Source organism: Vanacampus margaritifer, chromosome 9, assembly GCF_051991255.1.
Source record: "Vanacampus margaritifer isolate UIUO_Vmar chromosome 9, RoL_Vmar_1.0, whole genome shotgun sequence".
Classification (NCBI taxonomy): domain Eukaryota; kingdom Metazoa; phylum Chordata; class Actinopteri; order Syngnathiformes; family Syngnathidae; genus Vanacampus; species Vanacampus margaritifer.
The window spans coordinates 6,210,335-6,223,566 of NC_135440.1; the positions used below are offsets into that span (position 1 = coordinate 6,210,335).

The 13,232-nt window shown below is 37.9% G+C and overlaps 1 protein-coding gene across 1 annotated transcript in view; it reads left to right on the plus strand.

Moving 5' to 3' along the window:
- LOC144058229 (zinc finger protein 236) overlaps window positions 1-12,973 on the plus strand; it is a 54,935-nt gene extending 41,962 nt beyond the window's left edge. The window contains exons 23-32 of the mRNA XM_077576567.1: window positions 561-700; window positions 1,119-1,350; window positions 1,436-1,621; window positions 1,800-1,952; window positions 2,364-2,521; window positions 2,649-2,774; window positions 4,483-4,677; window positions 7,730-7,859; window positions 9,362-9,535; window positions 12,052-12,973. Of these exons, the coding sequence (XP_077432693.1) occupies window positions 561-700; window positions 1,119-1,350; window positions 1,436-1,621; window positions 1,800-1,952; window positions 2,364-2,521; window positions 2,649-2,774; window positions 4,483-4,677; window positions 7,730-7,859; window positions 9,362-9,535; window positions 12,052-12,173 (1,616 nt within the window). The 3' untranslated portion in view covers window positions 12,174-12,973. The remainder of the gene's footprint in view (window positions 1-560; window positions 701-1,118; window positions 1,351-1,435; window positions 1,622-1,799; window positions 1,953-2,363; window positions 2,522-2,648; window positions 2,775-4,482; window positions 4,678-7,729; window positions 7,860-9,361; window positions 9,536-12,051) is intronic.
- Window positions 12,974-13,232: the final 259 nt, after the last annotated feature.

Sequence of the window (13,232 nt, forward strand, 5' to 3'; positions counted from 1 at the left end):
AGAGTCACATCTATAACCCTTCTTCTCCAGCAATCAGCGTTTGATTGTTAGATATATTACCTTTTTTAGAACCAATGTCAGACATCTTTTGACTAGAATGTAATCTTAGCGTTGCAGTGGTGCTCTGTCTTCTGAAAGTAACACCTGCGTGTACTTTTACAGGTTCTTTATTTAGCTATAATGGCTGTTTGAAACTGTACACTTAGATGACATTTAACTTAACTCAGAAATTATCTCTTTCAACAAGAACCCTTAAGGAGCTTGTAACCAGGCATTACTTTTATTTTATACATTATACATACACATACATTACTTTGATTTTATTGATGCACGATAACGGTTTTATTTTCCACCGATAATCGATAAATTCTCGCTTCTCAAAACCAATACCGATAACCGAATTGTTTTTCTTTTTTGTATACTACACATAACACTATATGTATATATTTGTATATACACTGTATAAGTACTTTTATGTCTTTATATATGTATAATATGCACAAATACATTTGAAATGTAAAAGAACGTTGTCTTATGTATGTGCGTGTGCGCGGTTGCAGGAGATGTGAATGTGTCCCTATCAGATGGGCTGACAACACTTGAAGGGATTCACCTCCAGTTGACTCCTGCCAACTTGGTGTGCCCTAATGTTCAGATCACTGGCATCGATGCAAGCAACTTAAACAACATCACACTGCAGGTTACGCACATTTCCTAGTAAACCTTGTATTTTTGTTCACATTGATTTGTTTCGTACAGCTGTGGCTTTGCTCACAACTCTACAACTAGTAACGCATGATTCATGTATGCTCAATTATGGATTTATTTATTTCCTAAAATCATCGGAATCTTCAATTATATATTTTAATTTAATCCTATATTATTGATATTAGGTCATGCGTATAACCTCATACCATGTGCACATGCATACCATCTTCAATTATATATTTTAAATTAATCCTAAATATTGGTATTTGGCCTCGGTTATACCCTCATGCCATGTGCTCATGCATACTCTTTTAAATGTAAATGTAATAATAATAGATGTTAAACTAATTATAAATCGTCAAGAATGATTTAATTCCCAATCTCATGCAACCCCATGTGTCTTCGTGCAGATCGACCATGCCCTTCTCCAACAGACCCTACAGCAGGGCGGCCTCCTCTCACAGCCTCTGAGTGTTGACACTGGTCTAGTCCTCCATTCTGGCAGTCAGCTCATGTCTACTAATGATCCGTCTGTGTCAGCCAATGTTGTCCTCCACCCCCTGACCAGCTTGGGCCTGCACTCCTCCACCATCACACCTGCACAAGTCACAATGGCTGGCCTCTCTGAGCAGGACGCTGCAGGTATGTTCCTTACTTGTTGACATTGTTGACAATATTTCTTGAGCTGAATAATGAGTGGTGAACTTTCCCATCACTAACCATACAGGCTCTCAGGACCTAAACCATGTCATGGGCAGCACTGGCTTGGTGAGTGGAAGCACGGGCAGTCAAGAGATTACACTCACTATCAACAATTCCAGCCTCACGCATGCTCTAGCGCAAGTGCAGGCAACAGCTTCTGGTTCCAACACCTCATCAGGAAACCCTCAAGAGATCACTCTCACAATATCAGGTATTACACAGCAACATGGCTTGGATCTTTTGGAGCAAAATGACTGAGTGCATTGTTGGATTACTGCTTTATACACTGTTGCTCATATTCCGTTCTATTATGTATACAGCAGTTGCCAAATAAATCCTGATCTACACCAATTAACCTATAGTTCCACATTTATTCCATATATTTGCAGGTCAAGATTTACTCCCCCAGCACAGCAATAACACAGAGATGAACAGTGGCCTCAGATTGGCATCACCACTCATAGGCCATCCAACTAACGCCACCCTGACTATCACTAATGACCACCTCCTCCCTCAGAACCCCACCAACACTGGAATGGCTGGTAGGACTTTGTATGTGAAGAATATACTTGTTTGTAATGTACGCCAACTAAATAGAATTTGTCGTTCCAAATGTTGACCAACATTCTAATACCTTGCTCTCCTTGTTACTTTTCCCTTCTTAGTTAAAGTGGAAAACAATTCCATGATGTATCTCTGGCCAAAACAAATTTATATTGTTGTTTAATGTGTAATGTTAGAAATAAATGCAAACTACATGCATCGACAATACTATTATTTTTACTGAAGTAAAATCCTTGGACTGACTAAATGTCATCACTCTCACATGATATTAAGATACATTTCGTTTAATTACAAAAAATATAATAAAAACAGTACCCATTGCCATGAAACTTTACAGTTTAGCAGAATGAAAATCTTAAAATACGCATCGGCCTACATTTTTCTTACAGTCACCAGTATTCCATCAAGCACCTCGCTTTCACACACGGCTTCATCTCAAAGCCTAGTATTGTCACCAGGAAGTGTGGCCAATGATGGTAGCGTTACACTGACCCTAGCAGATGCCCAGAGTATGCTGGATGGCGTTACTGTAAATCTCAATTCACAGGTAAGACATTAATATTTTATTAATTATTATTGTGCTGTTGTAACAACCTATTTTCCCCAAGCTCTAGATTCTGCAGTTTTCCAATTAGCCAAGAATTGTTGTATCTTATTGTCATCCTTTGGGTCAGACATTCCCTGCAGTGCTGAATGACTCCAATCTACAACCTGGGCAACCAGCCATTGCAGGCCAACCGGTCATACTGGTCAGCCATCATTCCCAATCTGTGATGGGAACCTCTGACAATGGATATAACGTAAGTCCATAAATCAGCCAGGGAGACCAAAACAGAAGTAAAATTGGTATATGGGCGTTTGTGGCTCATTTGGGGATGGGATGCTACTAATATTTGTCAACTGTGGGCATGTGAAACCCTTTGAGACTTTTTTGTGATTAAGGGTTATATGAATAATCTTGACTTGACTTGGCACTGAACCAAAATTGCCTTCAGGTCGGCATTGTAAATGAGAAACAGTTCTTAATTGTCTTACCTTGTTAAACAAAGGACATTATTATTATTGTTATTATTTTTTTGTCTGACATTTTTGTTGAAGCGTATAGCACAAGGATGGGCAATTTAGATACTGGAGGGGGCCACAATTGTTCATCAGTTCTATTCGGCCACATAGGACCACACTCTTCCTTACCAAACGTATAACAAAAACAAAACACAGTGTTCCCTCACTTCTTCCGGATGTTGCGTAACGTTCGACGCCAAGCTGTGAATTTCTGCGAAATAGTGGCTGTTAAAAAAAAGTGGTAGATAATGGATGGAGGGTGAATGCTGATATATATTGAGATTTCTGTTTACAAACAAAGATGACGTAATTTGGTTGCGCAGCGCTATGGCAGAAAGGACATCAAAGTGCATTAATATGTACACAAGCAGACTATAAATGACAGCAAAAATTACTTTTAAAAACAAATTTTGTCAGATTGAAAGCATTTTACCGATCCTTGTGGGATTACAGAGTGGGATGAAATGTCCCCATGTCCAGTGGCGAGATATACATCTTAAAGTAGTGGAGACACCGAGTGTTTACACTCGAGAGGAACTGTGAGCCTACTACTGCGTGATGTGTGGTCATGTATAGGCCATACAACATCGGTTTTCAGAGTTTTGTATATTACAAGCGACATTTTGCCAAGACAATGAAGACACAAAACATTGATTTATGGCGCTTGGACCAACTACATCCTCATGGCTACCTGTACTTGCATGGCAGGGTGATTAACATAGCCAACTAGTCTGCTAGTTTGTTTTGTTGCTTGTTCTATAAAAAGCAACTGAGAATCGCGTCACATTGTTGTGATGACGATCTTGGTGGAACATCATTAGCCTGTATACCTCACTGAGAAGTGCAGGCTTGCGAGGGTGCACACACAGAAAATAGCTTTTTAGGCAGTCTTTGTTCAATGTTGCAAAACGTTGCAAAGCCACTTGTCACACTCTCTCTCAAACTCTACATGTTAATGCCCTCGAAAAAAATGTTTTATTGTCGCATTAGGGCGACAGAAATACGACAGAAAATGCCTAATAATACTCAACATTTCAAGACATCACACAAATTCTATCTTAACGACAAATCAACACTGCCACACATGTATGTATGTCTATGGGCTTTTTGCCGCAATGCTGCGCACACAACCTTTGATGACAGTTGATGTTGTAGGCTGGAAAGGGTCGATACATATCCACAGATGGACACCCGCAAATTTGCGGATTTTTGTTTTCATTTGTTTTTGTTTTTTCCCGTCATTTCTTTTCTTGGGATTTACCCCTGGGATTTATCCCCTTTTTTCATTGAAAACGTACATTGAATTTGTATCATTTTGAAGACTGTTTTGCACTACATTTGAAGTAATACTGTCTGTTGTAGTATTTTTGAATACAATTACAAATGTCTTTTTTTTCATGATGCATTGATAATTTATGTACTGTATATTTTGGGTTTATGTTCCAGATTGGAAATGATAGCCATAAGGGTAGGAGGGGTCACCCTACGGAGGCTGATAATCAGTACAAATGTTTCTACTGTAATCTCTTATGCCCAAATGCCAACTCTCTACGCCGTCACTGTAGACAAAGTCATAGTAAAGACCGATGCCACGTCTGCAGCATCTGCAACAAAGCTTTTAAACGAGCAATGCATCTTAAGGTAAGTGTGTATAGCAGAGCAGACACTCTTACTTAGTTGACACCGACCATTACAGGGTTACCGTATATCCTTTAAAAGTCTTAAAAAGGCATTAAATCATTAATCTAAAAACAAGGCCTTAATTGGCATTAAAATGTCTTTATTAAATTTTTCAAAAGTCTTGAAAAAGTAAAAAAAAAAAAAAAAGGTAAGTATGATTATTTGACTGTAAATACTCAAATGTAAAAAATTATCTTTTCCGTCCGGCTTTTCCCTTCAAGGGTCGCCCCAGCGAATAGTTTTCAAAAAATAAATTTACCGAATGACTCGTCGTAACATTGCACAATTGTAATAGCTGAACAAAACAGAGTGATGTGATTTTAGTCAGGACTCTTAACTCATTAAATTCCAAGTACTCGTCTATTAGAATCAAAATATTCAGTGCCAAGATCATGTTGTGTGATATGCTTTTTCATTGGGATATGGGTCTGAAGTGATTACCCTTTAAATTGCAAGTTACTTGAAGAGTGGTAATGAGCCAAACTGCTAGCAGAGTTGAGGTGCACCATTTTAGATTGAAAATCACCATTGTTTGCCAACTACTTACAGTAGGGGCAGGAGTACTTCACTGTCTGTAAAGTGACGTGAAGTCTGTCTCTACCTCCCTCCCTCTCTCTCTTCCTCACAGCGCGATGCACTGTAATGTTCACATTTCCATGCAAGTGAGCTTTATTTTGCATGGCTGATAAAGTAAGACTAATGCGTCTTCTGTCTCGCGTATTTGATCGCTGGGGTGACTCCACACCATCGTTGCTTCAAGCGGAAAATCAGAGGGTCTCCTCCTCCGACTCCCACAAAAAAATAAAAAGTTTTAAGGTTGCTACTCAATCTGGGCCCGGTCAAAACTTTATGTCTTTAACCACTGGTTAAGTAGGTTTAACCAACCATTAACGTTAACGGCACTGTTATCTTGTTGTTCAAAACTCTGTTAACTTTAACCTGCTGTTAACTTGCGGTTAAAGTTAACACACCTAACCGCTAACTTTTTAACAGTGTGGTTAACTCTGTGTTCGTGGCTAATGCTGCCTTCATGATGCCCGTTGAACGCAAGAAAAAGAGTCTATCGAGGGCTTGGCTTTGACATTGATGATTATTCTGATGAAGAGTTATGCGCACGCTACCGCTTAGCAGTAATACAATGCCAAGTCTTATGTTGAGTCAAAAGAGAAAGAATAAAAATTTGTTTTTTAAGATGAGTTCTAAAAATGAACAGAGGGGGCTTGCTCAACATTTAGTGGGAGGTGATTCCAAATAAAGGTTACCTGTAATTTTTCTTTATGCTTTCATGTCAATAATCAAACAGATAACAACGCTGTGAATAGTGGCTAATTATTTACGTTAAATTAATATTAATATTTTTTTAATTAATTTTAGGTATAAAAATACATATTTGAAGTATGTGATTACAAAAACAAGACATATAAAAGCAATTTTATAAAAAATACTACACAAAAAATACAAATCAGTCAAAAATACAATTCCGTTAGACAAAAAGAAACGGACGAAAATATTAGAAACAAAATCAAACAAAAACATGCAATATTCTATGCTACAAAAATATAAAAAATATTACACAAAATATTCACTGAAAATACACACAGTAGAGAAAAAAAGAATTATAATGAATTCTAAAATAATAATAAATGATTTCACAAAAACTTGCTTCAATAATTGATTGAATAGCGTTTGTTTGGTTGGCCGTTTGGATAGTATCCATTCCTTTCGCCGACCCGGATGTAAACAAAGGAATTGTGGGATATATCTGTCCTAACCAGTGCCGTAAATGGCACGGTTAACTTTAACGGTGCCGTTAACTAACAGCTTGACTAACCATGTTTTGAACAACGCATATTTAACGGTCGGTTAGTTAACGGTGGGTTAATAATTTAACCGGCAATTAGGGGTTAAACAGTGGTTAAAATAACCGAGAATTGAACAACCGGGCCGTGGGGTATCTTGGTTGATAGTTCAACAGCTGTAAACAAAAAATCCACTCACCAGAAACGTACGCCAACTTCCTCGCGCTCCATTATCATCATGCTTTTTTATTTATTTATTTTTAATCAAGGTATCAGCCGGAAAGGAAGCTGGCTGTGTTCAACAGAATATAATGATATTGTCCGACATTGTTTTAATTTTTTAAATGTTTACATTTATTTTATGTACAGTATAGACAGTATACAGTATGTCTATACTGGATATAATTTCATTGTATTTAATTTGTTTAATTATTTTTTATTTAATAAAAAAAAATACATATTTTTTTAATGTTAACGAGACTTACAAACAATTTGACTTATGAATAGCCTCTTGGAACCCATAATATTCAGAAGTTGAGTACTACCTGTATTTCATTAGATTGTGAGCATTACATACTGTAAATGTCAAAGCTTTAGACCTATCCAGCATACAGGAGTCACCAACCTTTTGTAAAGTGAGAGCTACTGTACTTCTTGTGTACTGATTAATGCAAAGGGATACCAGTAAGAAACAGGAAATTTTCTCAAATTACCTTAAAATGTTGTTATTAATGATTTATGATTCATCCACAATATATAAGACAGAATCATGTAAATTATTTAAACAAAAATAGGAAACAGATACATGCCAATATGCAACACTTAACTTGTAGAACTCTCTGCAAGTTATTATATTTTCAAATATTAACAGAGGTGGCAAATCCTAGTCCAGAAAGTAGAAACCCTGTCACAGTTTGGCTTTAGCCCCAGGTGCTAGCTAGCTAGCTCCATTGGTGCTTGTTTACCTGCTAGGGAGCTAGCTAGTTAGCTAGCATCTGGGGCTAAAGCCAAACTGTGGTAGGGTTTTTACTTTATGGACCTGGATTTGCTACTTCTGAATGTTAATGTATACATTATTCCTAGAAAATCACAATGTCCCTTCTCTGGTGAGCTTTCTTTTTTTTTTTTTTTTTGGCTGGAGCCTGCGAGCACCAATTTGGTGACCCTTGCTACATACTCTATCATTTACTTTGGATACATTGTTCTCTTACCAGGAGCATGAACGAGTGCACCAGCCGGGCCCATCGCCAAGCTCCCTCAAACCTCGAGTCTTCAGCTGCTCCTCATGCGGGAAGGCCTTCCCTAAGCGCAGTCAGCTGGAGAGACACAACCGCACACACACAGGTGATTTGAGGAAATGTGTCTATTTGTACACGTTAAGCAGCTGCTTCCGTCTGTGAAAGCAAGTACTGTGGCCAACTTGATTAGCTCAATAAAGCATAGAGACACAGTTTTCAACCCATTATCATTTGAATAGGCTCATAAAAGTATATTTGGACACCATCATACAAATTCTTCAAACCCTTATGGCCTCTTGTCCTCTTTAATGTAGAAATTGTGCAACATTGCAGCAATAGTGCCACTATTACACCGCTTTTCTGGTCATCGAGGCTGCTGAAATGGCTACCGCAGCCTGAGACGTTTTATAGAAAGCCGTAATCGGGATGGTGCCAACAACATTAGCATTTTGAATTCGCTGCTGTCCTATTTACACAAACTGTGCTCAACATAAATTAGTAAAACTCTCCATTAAAATACATTTCTTGAAATTTTAGGATGATTGAACTTGTTAGTATGTAATCATTTTTGAAGCATTGGAACATTAAATGATTTTATTAGAAAAAACAATGTTGTTGCAATGAATGGCCCGTGGTAGAATTTAGGGTATGCCATAGAAAACATTTATTCTCGAAGGAAACTCAAGATTTTCAAGCAAATCTGTCAGGCGGTGCAATTTATGTTGAGAACTGTATATTGATGAGGGTCTCCTAATGTAACTATGTAGCTGACTAACAGGCATAACATTGTGTGAAGCTTTTCCATCTCTTTGTTGTCAATGCAGAGCAGCTTTGGAATAGCACTGACCTAAATTTGTGAGTGTTTGCTGTTTTGGCAAACTAAGCACATTGTGAAAGCTTTGAATCTCATCTAACAGGTTCGGGAAAGAATATCAGTATTCTCTATTCCCGTTCCATTTAAAATGTAGTGCGTCTTTCAATAAGGTTTTCGGCACCTCCACATGCTTTTATGGAAAGCCCTTTTGAGCATTTATTCGTTATCCTTGAGACCCAGATTAAAGTTAATATACTAGTATTCTTTTCGTCATCATGTTACAACAATTCAGGATATCATGCACATTTATTAGATATCATATTGTCATCACACTTGTACAGGCATGGGCAACTTAAATGATGCTGGGTGCCACAATTTTTCATCATTTCTACTGCGAGGGCCGCATAGGGCCACACACTTCCAAACCAGATGGATGACAAAAAAATGTAATATGGAAAAAATATGTGCATGCATGCAAAATATGTGCCTTCAATATATTTAATTTTTCATAATAGATTTCTGAATGCATGTATATAAGAACCAGTATTAATCAACAAATGATTTGAAGCAAACAAAATAACCACATACTGTGATTCCCCCGTTAATTAATCAAGGGACCAATCAGAGTGTGGTCAGCAGCCCAACAGTTGCCCATCCCTGCACTAGTGCACAGACCTTACATGGATATCATTGTCCAATACATGCTACAAACAACCATCCATATGCATCATGAGTTTTGGAAGTTGCCCTTTGACATTAATGTCTTGACACTGTTTGGTCTTGTTGCCCTATAGGCGAGCGTCCCTTCAAGTGTCCTCAGTGCGACAAAGCCTTCAACCAAAAGAGTTCTTTGCAAGTGCACATGGTCAAACACACGGGAAAGAAGCCCTTCAAATGTGAAATATGCAGCATCCGATTCACACAGAAGAGCAACATGAGACACCACATGAAAAGAGCCCACGGCTACAGTAAGCAATCTCGACATAGTCGCCTACATGTTGCCAAGATTATTACGATCCAATTTTAACAATGGCGGAAATTCCTGACAGAATTACATGACATTCAATGGTAATCACACACTTAAGATTGAAGCACTGCGGTTACACCTCTGTGGAACGTCTTTGTGTCATAGACACGATCAGGATACAAAACGTCGTCCTCCTTGAATTCGCGGTTACATGCTGAATGCTCTATGGCACAGCCTTGGTTTTCAGGACTGTCCTTGCTTTAACATGATAAACTTTAGGCAGGATTTGGTGGCAATGGTTAAGGTGTGTAATAAAACTAGTTGAGTTCTGTGTACAGTAGTGCAGTTTAAAGGCTTATTATACTGTGCTGTAAGTAGATACTTGGGAGTTGTGGGTGAAAAATCTCTACACACATAATAGTTTCGCTTTTGCACTAATTTGTACTTTGCTTGTACTGACAAAAAAAATTAAAAAATAATAATCATAGACCCAGCTTTGCTGCAGCTTAATTCCGACTGTATAATTAGGACTGAACTGACAATAGGTCCTACATGAGCAAAACAAGGTGACAAGACAAATCCTAAATTACTAATGATAACAACTGGGAAAAAAATACACTTTACATGTATGTGTTTTTACAGATGAGATGAAGAATTTTTGCACGCCAGAAACCTTACATTTTTAGCAAGACATACTGTACTTTACCTTCGACATGTTTTCAACCCAAATCATTCTTGGAGCCAAAGCCAGAAGTTATCTTTAATATCTTGGTTTCCTGAATGTATTGCATCATTGTTTTAGTCTTCAAGAGCCCAGTCAAGCAAACAAAATCTCAACACCGGTTGACTCTACCGATCTCGCTTAGGAAAGGCTGATGTATGGAGAAAAACATTTTCTGCTTATGATCCAAAACACAAACTCATCTGTGAAGCAGGGCTGGTCAAAATTCAGAATTTCAGAATTCAATTAAATTCAATGAATGAATTTGAATTGACTCTACCTCCATTGAATTGAATTGACCCCACCCAACAGGATGTTGAATTTAATTTGAATTTTGAATAGCAGGTAGTGGAATTGAATTAATTGCGATTTGGAGAAATTCATTCTCCTCTATATTATCAGTGGAAATGAGACTTTTAACATAAAATTTTCTTCCAATTGGAAGTACGGACACTAACATTATGTATAAATGTCCTTAAAGGTGCATTGTGCCCTTTAAAAAGGTAATATTAAAGCTTTTTCTACATCATGCATGCTCCACCAATGCCCAGATGAGTACGAAGAGCCCTGACTGTTTTACTCTGACTGCACCAATCAGCTTTTATCTTCCCTTTATAGTAGAGCGTGCGGACCCACACATTCCACGGTTTCTTTGGAGAGGGGAGTGGTGGAGTTTTTCTTACCTTATTTGAAGTCATGTCTTCATTTGTCAACTGTGGCTGTCCCTTTAAGATTGTGCACACCATGAACGAGCCTGAGACAGATGCTGCAGTTACGGTTTGGGCCAGAAGTGGCAGTCGCAAGTAAAAAAGTGACCAACTGCACAAATATCCTTTAATGTAGGAAAGCTGATTTCAAAGTAATGTGAATAAACAATATTGTTGTAGGGAATTTCGGATGGCCGGTACCGTACTTTTTTGGGCCGATAGCACCAACCTCCCCCTCAAACCCTCCCCAATCGATGAATAGTCTTCGGCGGCGCAGTGAATAGTAATCGCTGGGTGTCTGAAGTCTTGCATTAACACATCAAGATGTAAATACCATAAAATAAAAGCTAGCACTTTGGTCTTTTGTCTCATATTTATATTTTGATATGAAGCCCAAATATCCTTTCAGTATACTGTACAGCCAAAACAAAGGAGTTGACCTTGCCGTTCCAATACATTTGGAGGTGACTGTATATGTTTTCTAGAGAGTTTCTACAAAGAGACCAAAAATCCATTCCTGTACACAGTTCATTTCCCATGTCACCGCTATCTGTGTTTTTGTGACAAAATGTGGTTCCGAGAACAGAACAGACTCCTGGTAGCAAATTCAAACAAACCATCTGTGGCCTAACATCTCCAATATGTGTTTGGGCCAGAGATGAGACACACACCTTTGAGTTAATGCTCCCTGATGTGACAGCAAACTAAAATGGGATTGGAAACCATGTTTGGTATTCACTGTAGCATTTTATTGCATGAAAAAACACTAAACCCTCTAGTCGAGTCGAGGCATGTTGTTTCAGGGAAACATTTGCAATGTTGTTTCTTTTTAAATACCAGCAAGCTGTGCCCGCTTTTAATGGCAGCCAAATACAGTTAGTGATACAGTTAGTTTTGCATACTGCATTCCTCGTGCATAGTACTTCCATGTGAAATAGTATAAGAAATGAAAACAAAATTGTGAAGAATGTAATCAGTCTTCTCAATTTCTCTGGATAAAGTAAGACATGAAAGCTTGTGGTTTGTCTTTTGTCCTGGATTTGAGTCACACCTTTCATTTATTTATTTATTTTTTTCCCATCTTCACAGGTCAAAATCAGGATGTGACCCTGCGCCAAGAAGAACCAGCCACTCAAGTCACAGTAACCGCCGAACTTGACCTGGAAGTGGTCCCTGAGTCATCTGGAGATTGGCAAAATGATTTTCCATGAGTCACCCCAGATCACACAAATCCCTAACAAAATTCTGTGCATTGTTAAGAGTTTGATCGCCAATTAGCTAACTTTTGCCAAACATCTTCTTGCCTTTGAAATGACCCCGAACCCCCCACCCCAACACACACGCACACACACTTGTCTCTACACATTATTTTCTGTCACTGCTTCCCTCAATGTGAAGCTTTGAACAGTGAGTCACCACAAGAAAATATATTTTTTTTATAGCATTAGAATTAAATAATAGTACTCGTTTTGAGGGGGTCAAAATTACTTAACGTGTGAAGGGTTCATTAATGAACTTCTATAAGCCCCTTGTGAAGCTTGTTTTGATAAGTATAAGTATCAAAGACAGTTAGGAATGACAATTGGCCTCTTAAAGGACAAAAAAGGAAAAGTGCAACGAAAAAAAGCCTCACAGAGAACGCAAATTTTTATTAGAGGGCTGCTCGCTGGGACGAATGCAGTCAACGGCATTTCTTGTGTGCTGCTTGTGTGACTTCCAAGGAGCTTTTTCTTTGCCCAACTGTTTATTTTATTACTTAATACCATCTCTAGTATATATAGTATAGATTCTATACTCATATATTTATGTTAATAATAGATGTTTATATTGTACATATTTTGCATTTTCCTGTAGCTCCTGTAAGTCGTGAATTAGGTTTGTTAATAGTTGATCATGCACATAATGGAGCCTATTGCTGTGCTTATTGTAAAGCAGAAATATTTTTTTCAGTTGTTTTCTATTGTCCATAAGAAAAGATGCAGTAAAATAATTTTTTATTCTATCTAAAACATTTCGTGTCTGCATTCGTTTTAAATATGTTGTACATTTATTTCCCTTCCCCCTCCAAAAAGATATGCACCCTCTGAAGCAGGTTGTCATCCTGGATGCAGTGCTAAAATGGATCTCAAACCTCAAATTTTAAAGACAAAAATAATGTTGTGTTTAAACAATCAAGAAAAGTGCATAGCAATACAGTTTTTGGTTGAAACGAAATATTTCAACAAAAATACACCACCCCACCCATTGTCTTAAACAAAATTGTTTCCTCC